Genomic DNA, 16,214 nt, shown 5'->3' with positions numbered 1-16,214 from the left:
TCCAAAAGGTTAATCACGGTTTTGCTGGGATATAGCCTATCCCTGTCTACCGATCAAAGGAAACTTGGACGGTCAGCGAAAATCTCTGCTCGCAGGCGCTCCACGCTTCGCATGCAGGGCGTGGGCGAGGCGGGAAACCCTGAAAATTCGTTGGATTGGCGGGGACGCGGATTGGTGGAGAGGGATAATAGCGAACCTTGCGGCCGTGCGGCACGCCCTGATGCGACTCAAGGACGTCACTCGACGATGCTTGTGGGGTCCGTTGGGATGCCTCAATTGACAATGAGAGTTGACGATGAGAAGCACATGGAGACGCAGAATTGTTTTACTTTCTTATTTCATTGTGGGCCAGACGTCAGAACGCCAAAGGCTCCGTCTATACTTTTGCGAAACCCCCATGGGCAAACCGCCCAAGCATTGAAATCACCACCCAAATCCATCCCATTGTATATACGTATGCTTGCTCGTTCAACACTCAAATGCAACAAACAGTGATGGCGGCGATCTATGCAAGAACGGCCTCAAACGCACATCAAGTGAATGGTTCGGGCCAGGTCATAAAATATACACAGGCGACCGATAGTCAAAAGGGTAGTCGTGAAGACTAAAAGAAGATATGAATAGAGATCGCCTAGGCGTTGGTATCATTGCGCACCAGCAGCGTCATCAATCATGGCGTCATCAAAAGCGACAGTAGCTGCAAGAGCTGGCTGCCCCTTCGCAGGCGTCTAAAACCAACCGTTGTTGGTATAAGATAGATCAAAATTGTTCATCGCGTTGAAAGCACCATTGGTCTGATCTATAGGCCATGGGTCCATGGGAACAATATCTTCGAAATTGCTAGGCATCGAGAGTGCGGCTGTGTCGGCAAAGTCAGGCGAGGCGGTACTCGTCATAGTTGCTGGCGCAGCAGTCATGCTCTTGGCGTAGATAGGATCGAAGCCGAGCATGTTCGGCATGGGTGCCGTAGTGGCCATTGGCATGGGCGCGTTGACGGATTCACTCGGTACGGCAGTGCTAAAGCGATACGCAGGGGTATCTTCCCAGAAGAGCGACTCGCTGGCAGCCGACTGAGGGGCTTTGAAGTCCAAGTCCCCGAAGAGGGCTGGCTCTCCAATTTCCGAGTGCGCAGACGACGCTACAGTAAGGCCGGGACCGCTCAGTTTGGACTCTCCGCTGTGTGAGATCGGCTGCGCCAAGTCGTCGTTGAACTTGCTAGGGTCCAGCGGGAGATCAGTAGCAGACCAGACGTGGTCGAAACCAGCAGATGCTGTCAACCAGTCGCTATCCATATTTGGGAGGCAATCTTGCGATGGTGAAGTGGACAGGCTGCCCAGACCGAACGTACTGTTCACGGGTGTTACACTGTTGGCTATCCATGGCCACTGATTCGAGAACGTGTCGCTGACGTTGCTGTTGGGAGACTCGCCGTCTTGTTGAAAGACGCCGGGCTGACTGCTGAACATTTCGTTGAAACCAAATGTGTCGAGGCTACCGCCGACGTTGGGAGTCGGCGACTTGTCGGCACAGCGCTGTGTAGAGCCAAACATGGTGTGGAAGTCGTTGTTCGATAACGAAAGCGTGTCCATGGAGCGTGTGGCGGGCGGTTCTGGCTTGCTGCGAGTGCTCTTCTCTTGCGACAGCGCAGAAAAGGCGGCATGGCCGTGTAGCGTATGCGGACGAGGAATTTTGTACGGCAGGCCAGAGACGTGGGCCGAGTTGTTGTTACGATGACAAGGCTTGTGGTGGCCGTTGGCGAAGACTGTCAAGTGACTCTCTGAGTGCGTCGCAGTCAACTTGGGTTTCGCGCGAGCATCGTGAAGCGTCTGCCGGGTAGTGTCGATCTTGAGATCGACCTCTTCCTTCTTGGTGCCACACAAGCACTTGCCGCCGGAATGGCACTGACAGCGGCTGTCATGAGCTAGAGTTACGTCAGAAATGTCGGGGACGGCCAAGCCAGCTGTGAGCTCACTCTTCGCGTCGCCTTTGTCTTTGTGCAAGTCCTTGTCCTTCTTGTCGCCACAATCACACTTGGCGTGATGAGACTTGGACTTGCGCGCACCGCGACAGTGCTCGCATTGCTTGACAGGACGACCCTTGGGGTTGATGTGGTGGAGATCCCGATCTTCAAGACGAAATTAGCACTGAGAGTTGTGAAGCGTCGCACTGAGCGACATACCAGTGTGGTTGCAACCGCTCACGCGGTGGCCCTTGATGCAGGACGAGCAAGCCCATTTCTCACCATCGATAACAGGCATACCGGGGTGATAACGGCCGAGTGCGGTCGTCGCAGCTGGCTACGAGCAGCTGGGTAGGAGCGGTCCAGGGGGCCAACGGGCTAGAGAAGGCGAAAAATGACGAAAATAATGCCACACGCGCGGTGTGAGCGGATAGGTAAAGATACAGGTAAGAATAGTAGGGTTCAAGAGAAGCTAGTTCAAACGCCAGAGGGTATCTTGAGCAATGGTATGGTATGCTGACTTGTAACCGTGAACGCCGGGGAAGAGACCGAGGACGACAGGATGGAGTGGAGAGTGGAGTGGGAGATCAAAGGGGAACCGAGCGCAAGAGGCGCTGGCCGAAAGCGTTAGACGGAGCTCCTTGGGAACGACCAGACCAGTATACTATGTGGTGTTGTGCGGGTGAGGTAGTGATGAGAGGGAAGAGAGCGAGCGGGAGGAACAGGTTAAGAGGAACGCACACGGCCCTGCGCGGCGTGTAATTGGCTGTGGAGCTTAGCGTCATCGGCAAGTGCGCTCAGGCCTCGACGCTCGAAGCAAGCGCGATCAGCCATCATGACGGGGGCTCCTTTGGGCTAGCGCGGGAATCCCACACTTGCATGCAAGTGCAAGCGCAGGTGCAGGTGCGAGCCAGCAGCACCTTCTCACCGCATGAATCCTGCCATCCGCCAGCCCGCCGCCGTCATGGGCTTGATGACCCGCACGCCTTTTGCGCGATCCACATCGGCACGCCTACGACGCCTGCGACGGAGCCTGCTCCTGTGCTGCGCTGGCCTCGCCAGCCCGCCTCTAATCATGCGGGACTCCACGCACGGCATGTTTCATTGCGGACGCGATTCGCTTGTCGAGTCAGCATGTTTCCCTTACCGCGACGGCCGTAACTCAAAGCATCCGTCGCCCGTTGCCAAGTGGAGATCATCACTATTGTCTGCGCCGATAGCGTCCAGCACATATAGAACCGGAAGCAAGCCTATCCATTACTTTCAGGTACAGTGCCCGCTTGTATATCTCACATGAATCCTCCGGCCCAGGGAGCGCTAGCCCGTCGACACGAATTTGATCTTTTGTGGGACAAAAGCGCAGAACGAAATTTAGATCGAACAGAGCGTCTAGCCCTTGGGACCACTGGGCATAGCGTTGGCATAATGTTTTTGAAACGGGACCCCATGGTCTTCTCCGTGGGGTATACTCTGTCGGTGTATTGCACCGCTCTTATACGGAAGATCCTGGTGATCTAACGCTTGTTGCTGCAGCCAGCCGTCAAGTCGTTGATCGTCTCGTGGGAACTCTGGTACCGCTAATCTACGAGAGCCGGAGTAATTACAGCATCTGACATTGAACGACTTCGGATTCGGTATGCACTGGCCTTGTACATAATCGTGACCCGTGAACAGGACTACGTATATCACATGATACGGTAATTCTCCAGACTGCGTACCCACCAATGGCTTGAAATTGTTGAACGTCTTGACCAATGTGTCCAAGTGCACCGGAGACTTTTCATGGCGAGCTCATTGTAGTGTGTGATGACCCAAGTAAGTCGGTACTAAAACCATCATCTGAACACCTATGGATCAGCGCATGATAGCCAGGATGAGGTCAACGTCGCGCAGCAACAGTACAGAGGCAGCTGAAAAATATGGCTAACCCAGCAGTCTCTTGACGTCCATAACAATGACCGTCGTCGGTTGCAGCGTGCGGGCGTTTCTGATGATGGCTGTGCATGGTGCTCCCACTGGCCGTCCCGGAGCGCGTACGGTGAAAAGATAATCCAACAGCGACGTCGTCACCGACCAGTTAGTAGCTTCCGATCCACGCTGCGAGCAGATAACATCTCCCATGTCTTAGGAAAACGACAACCACCATAATGTTGTTGTCACTTTCCCATTCATCCAAGGCCATGAGGACCTGTTCTCTCTTGCCATGGTTCACGCTAGCGCAAAAATCGCAAAGCTCGCACAACTCTCCTCGGCGGCCTCTTACACAACACGCTCCCCTCGCTCTACAACGCCAGAACCTCGCGCGCGATCGCGCAACAATACCGGACCGGTGCTCTGGATAACTCCCAACGACATTTCTACTCGCAATCTCGAATACGACGCGCTGAAAAATGGCTGGCTACGGGGACTCGGATACGCAAATGGGCGGAGGGCCAGGCCAATACGCAAACCAGAATGGCACACCACCGGCGCAGCAACACCAGTTGACTGATCCCGAATTGCGCCTACAGGAAAATCTACAGCAGCTGCGCGACGGTGGAGACATGATGCACCCAGTCGGCCCCCAACAGCCCCAGTACCAGCAGATGGCTCACATGGGGCCTGCCATGGGCGCGCATCAGCATTTTGCCGGTCCAACGCGCCCAACGCATTCTCCACAACAAATGGCGCAACATGTCATGAATATGGACGGACACCACGACCCGTACGATCCCAACGACCCGAATCGCAAACGCTCCAAAGTCTCGCGCGCCTGCGACGAATGCCGAAGGAAGAAGGTATGCGACGCCTCGCTTCCTGCATGACATGCGCTTACGCTGGGTAGATACGATGCGACGCGACTAGCGAGAACGGCCCAGAAGCTTGCTCGAGCTGCAAACGGACCGGGGCGCGCTGTCAGTTCAGCCGTCAACCCATGAAGCGTGGTCCCAGCAAAGGGTATGTCGATTGTGTGCAGTTTGGCGAGCCTGCTAACACTTATCAGTTATATCAAAGAACTCGCAGACCGGCTTAATTCGCTCGAAAGCCAGATTCACCATCCTCCGACCCAGTCGCATAACTTCGATTTCGGAACACTGGGTGACCAGCCGTTTCCTGATACTCAGAGTCCACCGCAGTTCAAGCGACAGCGCACTCACTCCATGACAGATGGGTTTCACGAGGCATTCAGCCGGCCCAACTGGTCCGGACAGGATCGTGGTGCTGGTGGAAACGTAGATGCACATGGTCTGCCTGTGCTGGGCGATCAAGACTCGTCGCTCAATGGCAACCGTCGTACCTCTTTTGGAGACATGAATTTGGGCGGCAGTCTTATCACAGGCTCTCATGAAGAGATTCTCAAAGCGTACGTATACCCGCACATATGAGTTTTGCCAGACACTAAAACATGATTCAGGTATTACAACATCATCCACCCCACGCTGCCTGTCCTGCCACATCACGAGTCACAACTGAACCGCCTTACAAACTGTCCGTCCAAGCTGCGAGAGACGTTCTTTCTCGTACTAGAAGGCTGCATTCGATCCATCGCCTCAAAGGCTCTGCCACCCATCGAGATCAGCCTTAACCAGCTGTTACAACAGTGCTTTACTTCAGTCGATGCGGCCAACTATTGTCTTCACGATACGGATAGCTCACGACGGCTTTACAACCACTTGGTGTACTGTCAGTCACTGATACTGCTCGCTGCAGCATCTGACAGACCTGGCCCTGGTATCATAGGCAGTACTACTGGACTATTGGCTCGGATATCAGCCTGTATCGCTGATGCAGGCATCAACGATTCCAGGACATTGACCACGCTGAAAGAACAAGATCTCGAAGTTTATCAGACAGCACGTCGTGTGTACTGGACTGCGCTGATCATAGATCGCTTCCACGCGTCCAGTCAATCGACCGATATGATGATTCGACGGTACTCTGGAACACTTTCGCGAGACGATTTCTCAGCCCTGGGTGAAGTCGCTTATTATCTCGCCCGTAAGTGCAAGCTCTTTTAAATGATGACCACCCGAAATTAATCTTCATCAGGTGTTGCCCTACTCGTTGGCCGCATAGCCTACGTAAACCGCGCAGGGAGCATACCAAACGTCGATCCCGCAGCTCCCTTTGCCTTTTCTGCGCTCAAACCCGGAACCACGGAGTCCGAGTACCTCAACGGAGCTCTAGATGAAATCAAGCAGTCCATCGATCTAACTACCCTGACGAGTAACTCTCCTCCACACTTGGCGCACCAGTATCTCAGAGTGTTCATCGCGCGACTTTCAGGGCAGATTTCCCCTTCTGCCGAGATTCTCGAGGTCACCAAAGACCTGCTCAGCAACCTCATGAGCGGCGCGATCACTCCCTTGCACCACATCTTCGCTGCTCTGGTCGCTACTTCCCTTACTGAACTGAACGATCGAGGCGAGATGAAAGCAGAAGCAAGCGCAATCATCAAGGAAATGAGCGACGCGCTATCAAACGGCCAGATCATACACCGCAGCTCCGATGGTCTAGGTTGGGAAACAGCAATTGGCGATCTACTCCACAAGAAGAAGTCTTCCACACCGCCCTACACTGGTCCCGAACAAGCTAGCCCCGCGTTAGAACCCAACATGGCCGGCCTGCAACATCTTGCTGCAGCCGCAGTAGGAGAACGGGAAGGAACAGGGGATAATAACAACCGTCCTGGAAGTTCTTCGCAGCAGAAGGTTGATAATGATCTTTCTGCTGCTATGGCGGCGGCGAATGAGGCTGCTAAGGCGCAGGCGACTGCTGTTGCGGCTCAGGATCTGTTTCATTAGATTAAGCGGGTGTGGATGTGCGTGAGCGATGCTTGTCTTCTTTCTTGTAATAGATATACCCCCTTTTAGCTTTGAGCTGGTATGATGGTCTGAATTGTAGGCTTGTATCATTTTGTAATTCGATTCGTTGTCTACTTGCTCTGTTGAATGTTCAAGCATCATGAGATAACAATGGGGCTACAAGCCGGAAGTGCGTTCTTCGCACCGAATTGCGAATGTAATGGTTTAATTGGCAAAAACGATAGACGTCTGTAAGCTTCTCTCCCTCTACCGCGAATTAGAACGACTTTCTATCAGGGCTAAGAGGATCAGAACAACAGCGGTGGTGCATACCAATATGTTGAACTTTGATATCTACAGAACAAGCAAGATGTCTTCCTCCTCTAACCTGTCCATCAGATCATCATCACACCCAGGCACTTCCTTGCAGATCACCATCCTAGGATCTGCCAATCCGGCTATCGCAACTGCCCACCCAAGTTGACCACGGCAATTGAAGACCCCACAAGCATTTTCCACAACGATACCACTGGAGCCCAGAATGTCCATCTGGTTGATACTCTTAAACATTAATGGTTCTTCTGCCGAGTGCGAAGTTCTGAACCCCGGCTTCCAATTATCGGATATCCGCTTCAGACTGTTGCCGAACACCATCCCTGGACTGATTTCAAATGCAAGATTACCCACATACCATGCACAGAAGAGCCCACGCGATGGATTCGTTATCACAGGCTCGAATGTAATGACCAAGTCAGGAAGCATAGGGCCATATGAGTCGTAGCTGATCCCGTTCGTCGCTGCGCTGTTGATGGGGGTACGCTTCGCGTCTCGAGAGAACGAAATTGGAAATGTTGAACTCGCAAGCGAAACGATATGCGTAGGATCTCTCCCTGCTGATGGCGGGTCCGATTTAAGGAAGCCGCTTTTTGGATCGCGTGGGAGCATTGGAACTGCACCGTAGCAGATCCGAAAGAGTTTGCCAGAAATACCAGACTGGAAAAAGGAAAGGGGGTCACGCAGCATCTCCAGAATCACTGTACACTCTGGTGCCTTGATCCCCATTACACTATCGTCCACCACCGTATAACCTTGTGTCTTGAGGCTAGCGCCACCCCAGATTGTTGCAGCAGCCCACAAGAGCCGTTGGTGGCTCACGCCTTCTTGGGTGAAAGCTTGGAGCAGCAGTTGGTGGATCCCACCCGAGGGTCTAAGAGTAGACAGATTGAATGCAAATCGCGACGACTTATTTGATGTGCTTTGCGAAAACTCCGTTGTGGATTCCAGGCTCTTGACTGCCAAAGCGACGGCTACAATCATCATCGCCGCTATCCATTCTTCGTCCTGGTCGTCATCTTGCTTGTAGTCTGTATAGCCATATATTTCATGCACGGCCATCGCGAGTGCCGGCGCGATCGACTTCAGTTGATGGTGTTTGTTTAGAAAAGCCTTGATCAAGCCACTCACGGCTGCATCTGTACCCTCTGTGGCTGTTGAGGCTTCCAACAGAAATCGAAGCGGGTAATTCCATCTCGCTGCTTTCTTAACAACCCACCGGTAGTTTTCAGCAATATGACTTCCTTTCTTCCAAAGAGACGCAGCCGCCATGTGCTGCTCCCGATCTGGTAATCGTCCGCCTTTGTAGTTCACTTCGTGAGCTACCAGATTGCTGATCTCTAAGTCGCCTCCGAATACAGTGGTGCCATCTTCCGGGTCACGGTCTTCGGGAGATTGCTGGCTTAAATAAGTCCGGCTCTCGATTGTGCTCGCGAAGCGGAGGATGCCCGCAATCTCAGCAGGCGGCTGACACGCCCAAAGCGTAACGATGAATGTATTCAGAGTGTCCTTGTAGCCAGCGGGAATCCTCTTGCATTTATCCACGCCTGTCATGATGTCCACTACACAGTCGGCTCCATTCGCATTCGCAGCGAGGGCGATGTAGGCCGACGTGATGTCTACGGTGTGATGCACGCGGACCTGGTCTTTGGGTGGTCGGAAATCCTCAAAGTTCTTCGCACTCCATTGGCGTTCCTGCTCTTCGCTCATTGTGGCGCCGCCAAGAATCTCAGACATTGCGTGCAGAATTGCGTTACTCCGTCTCTTCAGGCTGGCACAGTTCGTTAATGGTCCGACTTCCATTGCCAGGGTTGTGAGTAGAGTGCGGAGATCACGGTGCTGATCGCTGTCTGAGTCGCAATCAAGCGTGGCTTGAACAAAGCTTTCCAGCAGTGGCTTAAAGTTGTAAGGGAGATTTGACCTATCCAGATCTCCCCGGTCCACGATACTGCCCATACCACCCAGGATGAGACTCTCCAGCAGCGAGGCAATAACTCGTTTTGATTCTACGGATCTGGCTAGAAGCACAACCAATGTAGCAATACCCTCCAGTCGGCCTAATTTTGTGGTTTGCATCGCTCTGAACCCAGCTATGGTGCGCATCTTTGCGCCGTGTATTGGCGTTGTTCTCTCCAGAACAGCGTTCTGGAGCCAGGTGGGCACGAAGCGGATTCTTACGTGAAATTGCGACTCCAAAATCTGGAAAAGGCGAGCATCGTCGGTTTGAGAGAAGACAGATCCGAGATGCTTAGCAATGAGGAGAGACGAGGCGACTTCATTCACACCAAGTCCTAGTGTGACTAGTTGATTCGCTGATTTATTCAACTGTATTTGAGCAGTCATTTTGTGGGATATGGCCGGGTTGCATTGGTGTACTTCGAGGTTCCTATTGGGCCCAGGTATTTCATTCCGGTGCGCACCTCAGAGTCCTTCCTCATTATATATATAGAGGAGAAAGTACGGCGACATGGCTCACCTCACGTAGCTGCATATTTGTAACAATTGTTTGCCTAAATTCACCTCGCCTACCTGGGTAATTTGAAATTGACCGGAAACGCAGCGCAAGCCTGCAAGCCACCACTAGGTATATGCGTGAAGCGGCCAATCATCAATTCATTGACTGGATGGGTTCAACCTGCAGCAAGGCGTTATCTTCCTCTCTTCACTGTGGTACTTGCTCGAAATGTCGAGATATTAGGTGCAGTAAGTCATCGAGATAATCCCGCTCCGACGACAACTCTTCCAGATGTTGACCAAGGCTGCGGATGTTCAAGCCCCTGGCGCAAGAAGTTCAGATAGCGGAAATCTAAGTAGGATGGCATCTCTCACCTTCTTCTTCTTCTTCTTCTTTACTCTCTGCGGCAGGGTCGTATTCAGAAGTCAACCTCGCGTCCACAACCAGCCAATTAGGGCCACAGACTTCTCACTCGGTTGTTGCGATAGGATCGAGTTTATGCATAGCAAACTACGTTGATGCTGATTCGATGTTTGTGTGCATCCAGCTGTCAGTGTGACTGACCGGAAACATGCATCGTCCTGACAGCCTCCAGGCGTATGGACATACATCATCTTCGTCTTTGGCCTATCATTGGCCTTCGATAAGCGGCAAAAGTATCACCCCCAAGATTCTGGCCAGAGCCTTGAAAGAGAGGCAGTGCTATGGCCAGTCTTTTTATTGGTTCTAGCGTAGTGGTGTCTTGACCCCGCACGTAGAAGATGCATGCTTGAAGCTTGCCTTGCTTATCATATATGCCAGCAGCGTCCTCGGACACGCCATCGTCGTCGCATGCCTCTTGCGGAGTCCTTATAGCTCTGTCTGGCAGTACCTGTTACGGCGTAGGACTCGACGGACGTTCGGATTCGCTAGGGATAGAAGACGAGAGGCCATTACGTGGATGGATTTCACTGACGCTCATGGGGTCAGAACAAGCGGACGACGGCGGACATGTCATACTTGATATGAAGGAACGAAGAAGCACTATCGGTTGCGATACGTTGTGGGATAAGACGACATCGTTGAATCATAGAAGTACTGCGTTGTAGATGGGGGTTTACGAGTTATCAACCCACACTGCGGGCCTCCCGCGAACGGCTCCAGCGCTAGTCAACACAACCGTGCCTAGGCGGTCTGAGACCCAACCTCGGAATGCTCTCCCAACAACAATCACCCCAGGATTCGTCATGATCCCTTTAGTCAGTTACCTAGAGTCTTAATAGCTACATCTTAAACAGACTAGTCTTTATGTTCTAGTCGTGCTGCGGTAGCCTTAAAGACTAAACATCTATTATTAGCACTGTTAGAATCACATTCACTCTTGCCAGTATTGTCTGTATCGTCAAAACTTTATGTATTACGAATCCTTAGCCCATCCCCAGCAGACCTTTAAGCCTAGCTAACTTCCCCATAATAATACCCTTTAACCCTCCAGCACCCATAGTAGGCACCTCATCAACACCCACAAAGCGCCTCACGAGCAGATTAAAGATATTGCCAAAACCCAACGCCATAACCGTACTCGTCAGAATAATAACATTATACGGCATGCTGAAGTCCGGCGTTGGTAGAGGAAGAAGCAGCGAAGTAGTGCGGACGTAGATACCCTTATTATCTCCCGACTGTTGAGACAGGACGCGGATAACGGCAGGTGCGACATCGAAGCCTCGATTCGCATCTGGTGGGTACTCAGTGTAGCGCAGGATCGCTTTCTCGAAATCGTAAGTGAGGGTGAGGGTGGAGCTGGGTGGGATGACCATGCGTAGCTCGAGGTGGGTACCGCGCTTGCGGTCGACGGCTGGTCGGTAGTAGGTCTCTTTGATGGGACTTTCGTCTGTGGTATCGACGCGGGCTTGGAGAGTGTGAAGGTATGGCTTCATGAACCAGGGCAGAGACTCTAGGTATACTATCTCGACTGCGTTGGTGGTAGACGGGTTCTTGATGACGGACTGTGTACTGCCTCGTTCCTGGCCGTGACCGTTGATGGATCTTGCTGCGAAGACTAGAGGATCGGGACGGACAAGACCGGTTTTCATTTTCTGCTCCGGTAGGACGAGGTCGAAGTCTTCGCCGACTGGGAGCTTGTAGCATCGGAGGGTGTCTGATGCCAGTCTCGATTCGGTGAATTCTCCTGTTGTCTTGACCTCAAGTTCGCGCTCCGGCGGCAAGTTGATGCAGACGTTGTTCGCTTCTCCCTCAGCCTGATCTGCCAGCGGACAGGCTCCCCTGAGCGGTCTTCCAAAGACCTCCTCCAGTGTCCAGGCGGGCTCGGTGCCCTTGTTCAGGGGATAGCAGGTATCGTGCCCGTTATATGGCTTGGAGGTATCGCATTCCATCTGGTTGATTGGTAGAGGTCGCGGGATAGGGTTGTCTCTGGGTCGCTTGGCTCGCGCAATGTCCAAGACCATGTCTACGCTTTGCTCCATCTCTATTGAGCAGCTTGAGCTACCCTCTTCGCACGTCGGGCGTACATCAATGGCCATGGTTTGGAATGAAGCGTCGAATAACTTGTGTCCGTCCAGCAGGCTGGATACACCAGCCTTACCCTTACAGGGTAGTAGCTTGAGAAAAGGTGTAAGGTTCTCCGTGCAGACGACTTCGTGGGGTAGCGTGCCGTGGAGGAGGTGAAGGTTGGACGAGTTACGGTGCTGGCCTTCTGGGTCAAATGACATGACGGGCCGTATGGTCTTGGTGGCATCGATGAAGTTGATCGAGGCACAAAAGAGGCCCGACAAGGCGTTGGTAAGCTTCAGCCATCGTGCAAATGCTCTGTTACAATTAGTAGGGTTCCTCGTCCAATACAAGAAATTCATACTCTTCTTCTGTATCAGCCTCTACCCAGGCCCACAGTTCAACGCCAGTTCCTCCTTCTCTTGCGCCGTTCCATGGCCGCTGTCCCCAGTTCTCCGCATCCCATCTTCCAACACTGAACCTCAAATGTAGTTCCCTCGTATGCGCATGTTGCAGAATCTGTCCAAAAGATCGCGGGAAGTATCGGAAGTTTTGTTGTTCGAATGCAGTGGCGCTTTCGTTGCTCCGGAAATTGAAAGAGGCCAGAAGGGTGTTCTGGGGAAGGGGTCGCAGGAGGAGGCGCTCGCTGTAGTCGGCGCCCGCGGAGACAAGGGCTATCAAGGCATTGAGCAACACAAAGTAAAAAGACGAGAGCATCGCAGCATCGTAGCGCTCTCTACGCGAAATGTGAGCGGGAAGACTGACGATAGCTGCTTGGTGTTGGTGTTGCGGCGGACATGTGGAGTGAAGGCGCCCCACCGGTGATTGGTCACCCGGCGTGGATACTTGGCACTGCCGCGGTCGCGATTTCTTTTGGCTATCACTCACCTCGCAGCTCTCCACATCACGACCCAACCGCCCGAATCTAACATATACACATCATGGCCGCCGCAGAGACGCGCAGGCTGCTTGGTAGGCTCCCCCAAATCACTGTGACTAACACAGCTCCATGCTAACGCGACACAGAGCAGCTTATGGGCGAACAGCTCATGAGCGGAACCGACCAGCGCGCGCCCCAGCTAAACATCAACGACACCAAGGTCTGTCGCTCTTACCTCGTAGGCAACTGCCCCCACGACCTCTTCACCAACACCAAGAACGAACTCGGTCCCTGTTCCAAGGTGCACAACGAGGCGCTCCGGACCGAGTACCAAGAGGCAGACGCGGAACAGAAGCGCAAGTGGGGATTCGAGTTTGACTACATGCGCGACATGCAGCACCACATTGACAGCTGTAACCGCAAGATAGACACTGCGCAGCGCCGCCTGGAGAAGACGCCTGAAGAGATCAGGCAGACCAACGCTCTTGTAAGTATCCCGGCCAGGGGACCTGCACTATCTGCTCACGCTCGACAGCTCAAAGCGATTAACGAACTGACCAAATCGATCGACGCCGGTATGCTCGAGATCCAGATCATGGGCGAGGAAGGCATGGTCAACATGGCCGTTCAAGAGTTCACCAAGGTCCGTTACAAGAAGGCTGAGAAAGAGGAGCGAGAGAGGGAGCTGCGTGCTCTGTCAGACACCGGAGGTCCTTCTGGACACCAGAAGCTTCAAGTCTGCGACGTATGTGGTGCGTATCTCAGCCGTCTTGACAATGATCGGCGTCTAGCAGACCACTTCTACGGAAAGATGCATCTCGGCTATGCTCAAATGCGCAAGTCTTACGAAGCCCTGACCAAGGAGCTCAAGGATCGCGCCCCGCCCCGCAATTCCTACGCTCCCTCCGGCGGCGACATGGACCGAGGCGGCGGTGGAGGTTGGGGAGGAGGTGGTGGATACGGCGGCGGTGGCTTCCGTGGTGGACGAGGAGGTCGTCGCGGAGGCAGAAGGGGCGGTTGGTAATTATCCCCGGAATTTGGCGTTAAGGTGTGTCTATGCGATTCCCAAAAGGTTCGGCTTACAGCAGTATTGATGCGAATACTACCGCGACTCGGCGGTACTTGTACAACAAATGGCGACTATGGAGGCCCTTTCCCCGGCGTATGAGCTTGAGACAGTCCAATCAGAACATGTACGCTTTTCTCCAACATGCACCTGACATGCATCTAACCAACGTCAAGGAATCTGTGCGATCGCTGGGCTAATTAGAGGAGATTGGGCCTGTCCACTTGCTACATACCGTCCTAGGTGAGTTGCACTTTTTTGCGGTATGTTTCTGCAATGTGACTCGTAACTCTGGCTTTGGTCATGACACGCTTGATATGAAATGCTCATTGACTCCGAAAATCCACACCGCAAGTCTGTCCTTGCGGCATATAACCATTACGAGGTAAGTGGTAGAAGCATCGGAAATGCACCCTTTGCTGTATCATCAGCCGCAATTTTCGGCATGGGATGTGCGCAAATCTCAACGTATCTCTGAAGGCTCGTTGCCATGACCTTATCCAGCTCGGCCTGTTTGCATACATACGGCTCGGTCAGCTCTTTATCATTGAGTATGCCAAATTAGGTCTCTAATCTATCCACGATACATAAGCAGACCATTGGACAAGACACGAGATGTATATGTACACCAATGCATTCCTCTAGAATTCTATATACAGTCCAAGGGGGTATTCGCTAGCCACTGTGGCTTAATGGGTATCGTTAATCGCGGACATTCGACCGCTCTTCCGCGCTCTTACCAGAGCACACTCCCGCACCAGAAAACCGTAACACACGCGCTGTCCAACATATCGTCCCTGTATACTTCATCTAAGCGCCGTAGTTCCTGAAGTTCTCGCAAGGCAAATAGTTGTTCTCGATGAACGCCGAACTAAACCTGATTCCATACGCGCACTCAAACTCCTGCTCGCTTTCCAGCGGGAAACCGCTGACTTTGACGGTGCCCTTAACAGTCTCGATTTTGTTGGGACTTGTTGTCAAGCTCGTGTTGAAGAGACGGATCATGTTATCGCATTGCTTGCCGTCCCCGAACATGACTTGGTTGGTGATGTTCATGAAGAAGCCCAGCGGGTACTTCTCCTCCGACGTGAGTGAAAGCCGTGTGCTAATTGATGCGGCGCCAGCCTCTGCACTCGTCGCCTCGAAAGACGTAGTTCGCGGTTCCTTAGCGTCGGGTACCGCGCTGTATGCGTCACAAGCAGGCTCGAACAACGACGGATATGTCTTGATCCCGTAATCCGCAGCGCCTCCAATAGCGATGACGTTTTCGGCCGACATGAGAAGCGATGGCGTCCACTTGAAGGACGTGGCATTGTCGCCGAGGAGATCGAGGAATGGGAATTCGATGCCACCACGCTAGTTTAAAGTTAGCACTATTACCACAGACACGATCTAAACTTAGGCGCGTTATCGTACCGAGAAGTCGGGTATTTGGAAGCCGAAAGCTTGTACGCCGTGGTCGTGGACTGCCTGGAGAAGGGCTGGGTACATTCCTTCCGGGAAATCTGGGAGGAGATGGCGGTATGCGTGCTCCAAGATGCGGTATTGCGAAGGGATGAGTTTGCGTGCGAGGTCCAATGAGATTGGTAGGACTGAGATCGTGCCGTTCAAAGTTCCAGTCGCATTCGTTGGGTAAAGTGACGCAATGGGATTTGGCTGGTCAACCGTCTGGCAGACAGCCTGTTCGACAGCCTCTTGGATTTCATGCAGGACCGGCACCTGAGGACTCGCGTTCGTCGTACTCGCATAGCGAATAGCGAGCAGCGAAAGAAAGCTGAGAAGAAAGTACTGCCATTTCGAAATCGGAGCCGCCATCTTTGGTCGTTGTATCGAGAGGAAAGCGAGTACCGGATGGCACAAAAGCGCAAGGTCTAAACAGGTGCTTATCATGGTTGCTGAGATTGACCTCCGGGCCGACTTGACAAACACTAGACGGGAGAGAAGCTGATCATGTGAAGGAAAGGGTTGGTAGTACAGCAAAGGCGCCAGCCCATTTGGCGTAATGAAAGGACTTTTTTCAGCTACATAAAGGTAGTCTATACACACCGGCAACGCATGAATCCGCGCCACTAAAAGGGCGCCGCAAGGGTATCTCGACTGGAACACAGATACCCGCAGCTGAGCGGGACGACTGACGCCGGGTGAATCAGGTACGTACCTGGCCGCAACAATGTCTGCGCGAAAGCGCGGTGCTTTGGGCAGCTCGATGTGTCCAAACGTGATCTAGTGCCATGGAAGCTTCAGTT

General features: G+C 52.9%; 6 protein-coding genes across 6 annotated transcripts; 2 read left to right on the top strand and 4 right to left on the bottom strand.

The window, feature by feature from the left end:
• Positions 1 to 612: 612 nt before the first annotated feature.
• BKA58DRAFT_461444 (uncharacterized protein) lies at positions 613 to 2,258 on the bottom strand (the record flags this gene model as incomplete). Its single annotated transcript, XM_046174802.1, has 2 exons — positions 613 to 2,125; positions 2,180 to 2,258. 2 exons carry the CDS (start codon positions 2,256 to 2,258, stop codon positions 729 to 731), a joined length of 1,476 nt encoding a protein of 491 aa, XP_046022507.1. The 3' UTR covers positions 613 to 728.
• A 1,958-nt stretch (positions 2,259 to 4,216) lies between these two features.
• Positions 4,217 to 6,921, top strand: BKA58DRAFT_223931 (uncharacterized protein). Its single transcript, XM_046166304.1, has 5 exons — positions 4,217 to 4,737; positions 4,785 to 4,897; positions 4,944 to 5,303; positions 5,355 to 5,938; positions 5,990 to 6,921. Exons 1-5 carry the CDS (start codon positions 4,351 to 4,353, stop codon positions 6,742 to 6,744), a joined length of 2,199 nt encoding a protein of 732 aa, XP_046022506.1. The 5' UTR covers positions 4,217 to 4,350; the 3' UTR covers positions 6,745 to 6,921.
• Positions 6,922 to 9,622, bottom strand: BKA58DRAFT_223932 (uncharacterized protein). Its single transcript, XM_046166305.1, has one exon. It carries the CDS (start codon positions 9,418 to 9,420, stop codon positions 7,099 to 7,101), a length of 2,322 nt encoding a protein of 773 aa, XP_046022505.1. The 5' UTR covers positions 9,421 to 9,622; the 3' UTR covers positions 6,922 to 7,098.
• Positions 9,623 to 10,938: 1,316 nt separating this feature from the next.
• Positions 10,939 to 12,739, bottom strand: BKA58DRAFT_321330 (GPI transamidase component GPI16 precursor; the record flags this gene model as incomplete). Its single annotated transcript, XM_046167803.1, has 2 exons — positions 10,939 to 12,340; positions 12,387 to 12,739. The coding sequence occupies 2 exons, from the start codon at positions 12,737 to 12,739 to the stop codon at positions 10,939 to 10,941; spliced, it is 1,755 nt and encodes a 584-aa protein (XP_046022504.1).
• Positions 12,740 to 12,963: 224 nt separating this feature from the next.
• BKA58DRAFT_321422 (uncharacterized protein) lies at positions 12,964 to 13,926 on the top strand (the record flags this gene model as incomplete). The annotated part of the gene is made up of 3 exons (XM_046167807.1): positions 12,964 to 12,994; positions 13,049 to 13,389; positions 13,438 to 13,926. 3 exons carry the CDS (start codon positions 12,964 to 12,966, stop codon positions 13,924 to 13,926), a joined length of 861 nt encoding a protein of 286 aa, XP_046022503.1.
• Positions 13,927 to 14,635: 709 nt separating this feature from the next.
• Positions 14,636 to 16,118, bottom strand: BKA58DRAFT_223894 (uncharacterized protein). Its single transcript, XM_046166303.1, has 2 exons — positions 15,385 to 16,118; positions 14,636 to 15,324 (listed from the first exon to the last, which is right to left on the bottom strand). The coding sequence occupies exons 1-2, from the start codon at positions 15,856 to 15,858 to the stop codon at positions 14,779 to 14,781; spliced, it is 1,020 nt and encodes a 339-aa protein (XP_046022502.1). The 5' UTR covers positions 15,859 to 16,118; the 3' UTR covers positions 14,636 to 14,778.
• Between the last annotated feature and the right edge of the window lie 96 nt (positions 16,119 to 16,214).

Source organism: Alternaria rosae (assembly GCF_020736505.1).
Source record: "Alternaria rosae strain MPI-PUGE-AT-0040 chromosome Unknown BKA58scaffold_8, whole genome shotgun sequence".
In the NCBI taxonomy this organism is placed as follows: domain Eukaryota; kingdom Fungi; phylum Ascomycota; class Dothideomycetes; order Pleosporales; family Pleosporaceae; genus Alternaria; species Alternaria rosae.
Note: the sequence above shows the minus strand (reverse complement) of the source record. Positions and strands in the feature narration are given on the sequence as shown.

Excerpts from the sequence above, each read along its gene's own strand:
- BKA58DRAFT_223894 (XM_046166303.1), bottom strand. The coding sequence starts at position 15,858 with ATGATAAGCACCTGTTTAGACCTTGCGCTTTTGTGCCATCCGGTACTC. Across the intron at positions 15,325-15,384 it reads TCCAAATACCCGACTTCTCG|CGTGGTGGCATCGAATTCCC; the intron begins GTACGATAACGC and ends ACTTTAAACTAG.
- BKA58DRAFT_223931 (XM_046166304.1), top strand. The coding sequence starts at position 4,351 with ATGGCTGGCTACGGGGACTCGGATACGCAAATGGGCGGAGGGCCAGGC. Across the intron at positions 4,738-4,784 it reads ACGAATGCCGAAGGAAGAAG|ATACGATGCGACGCGACTAG; the intron begins GTATGCGACGCC and ends TACGCTGGGTAG. Across the intron at positions 5,304-5,354 it reads CATGAAGAGATTCTCAAAGC|GTATTACAACATCATCCACC; the intron begins GTACGTATACCC and ends AACATGATTCAG.
- BKA58DRAFT_223932 (XM_046166305.1), bottom strand. The coding sequence starts at position 9,420 with ATGACTGCTCAAATACAGTTGAATAAATCAGCGAATCAACTAGTCACA.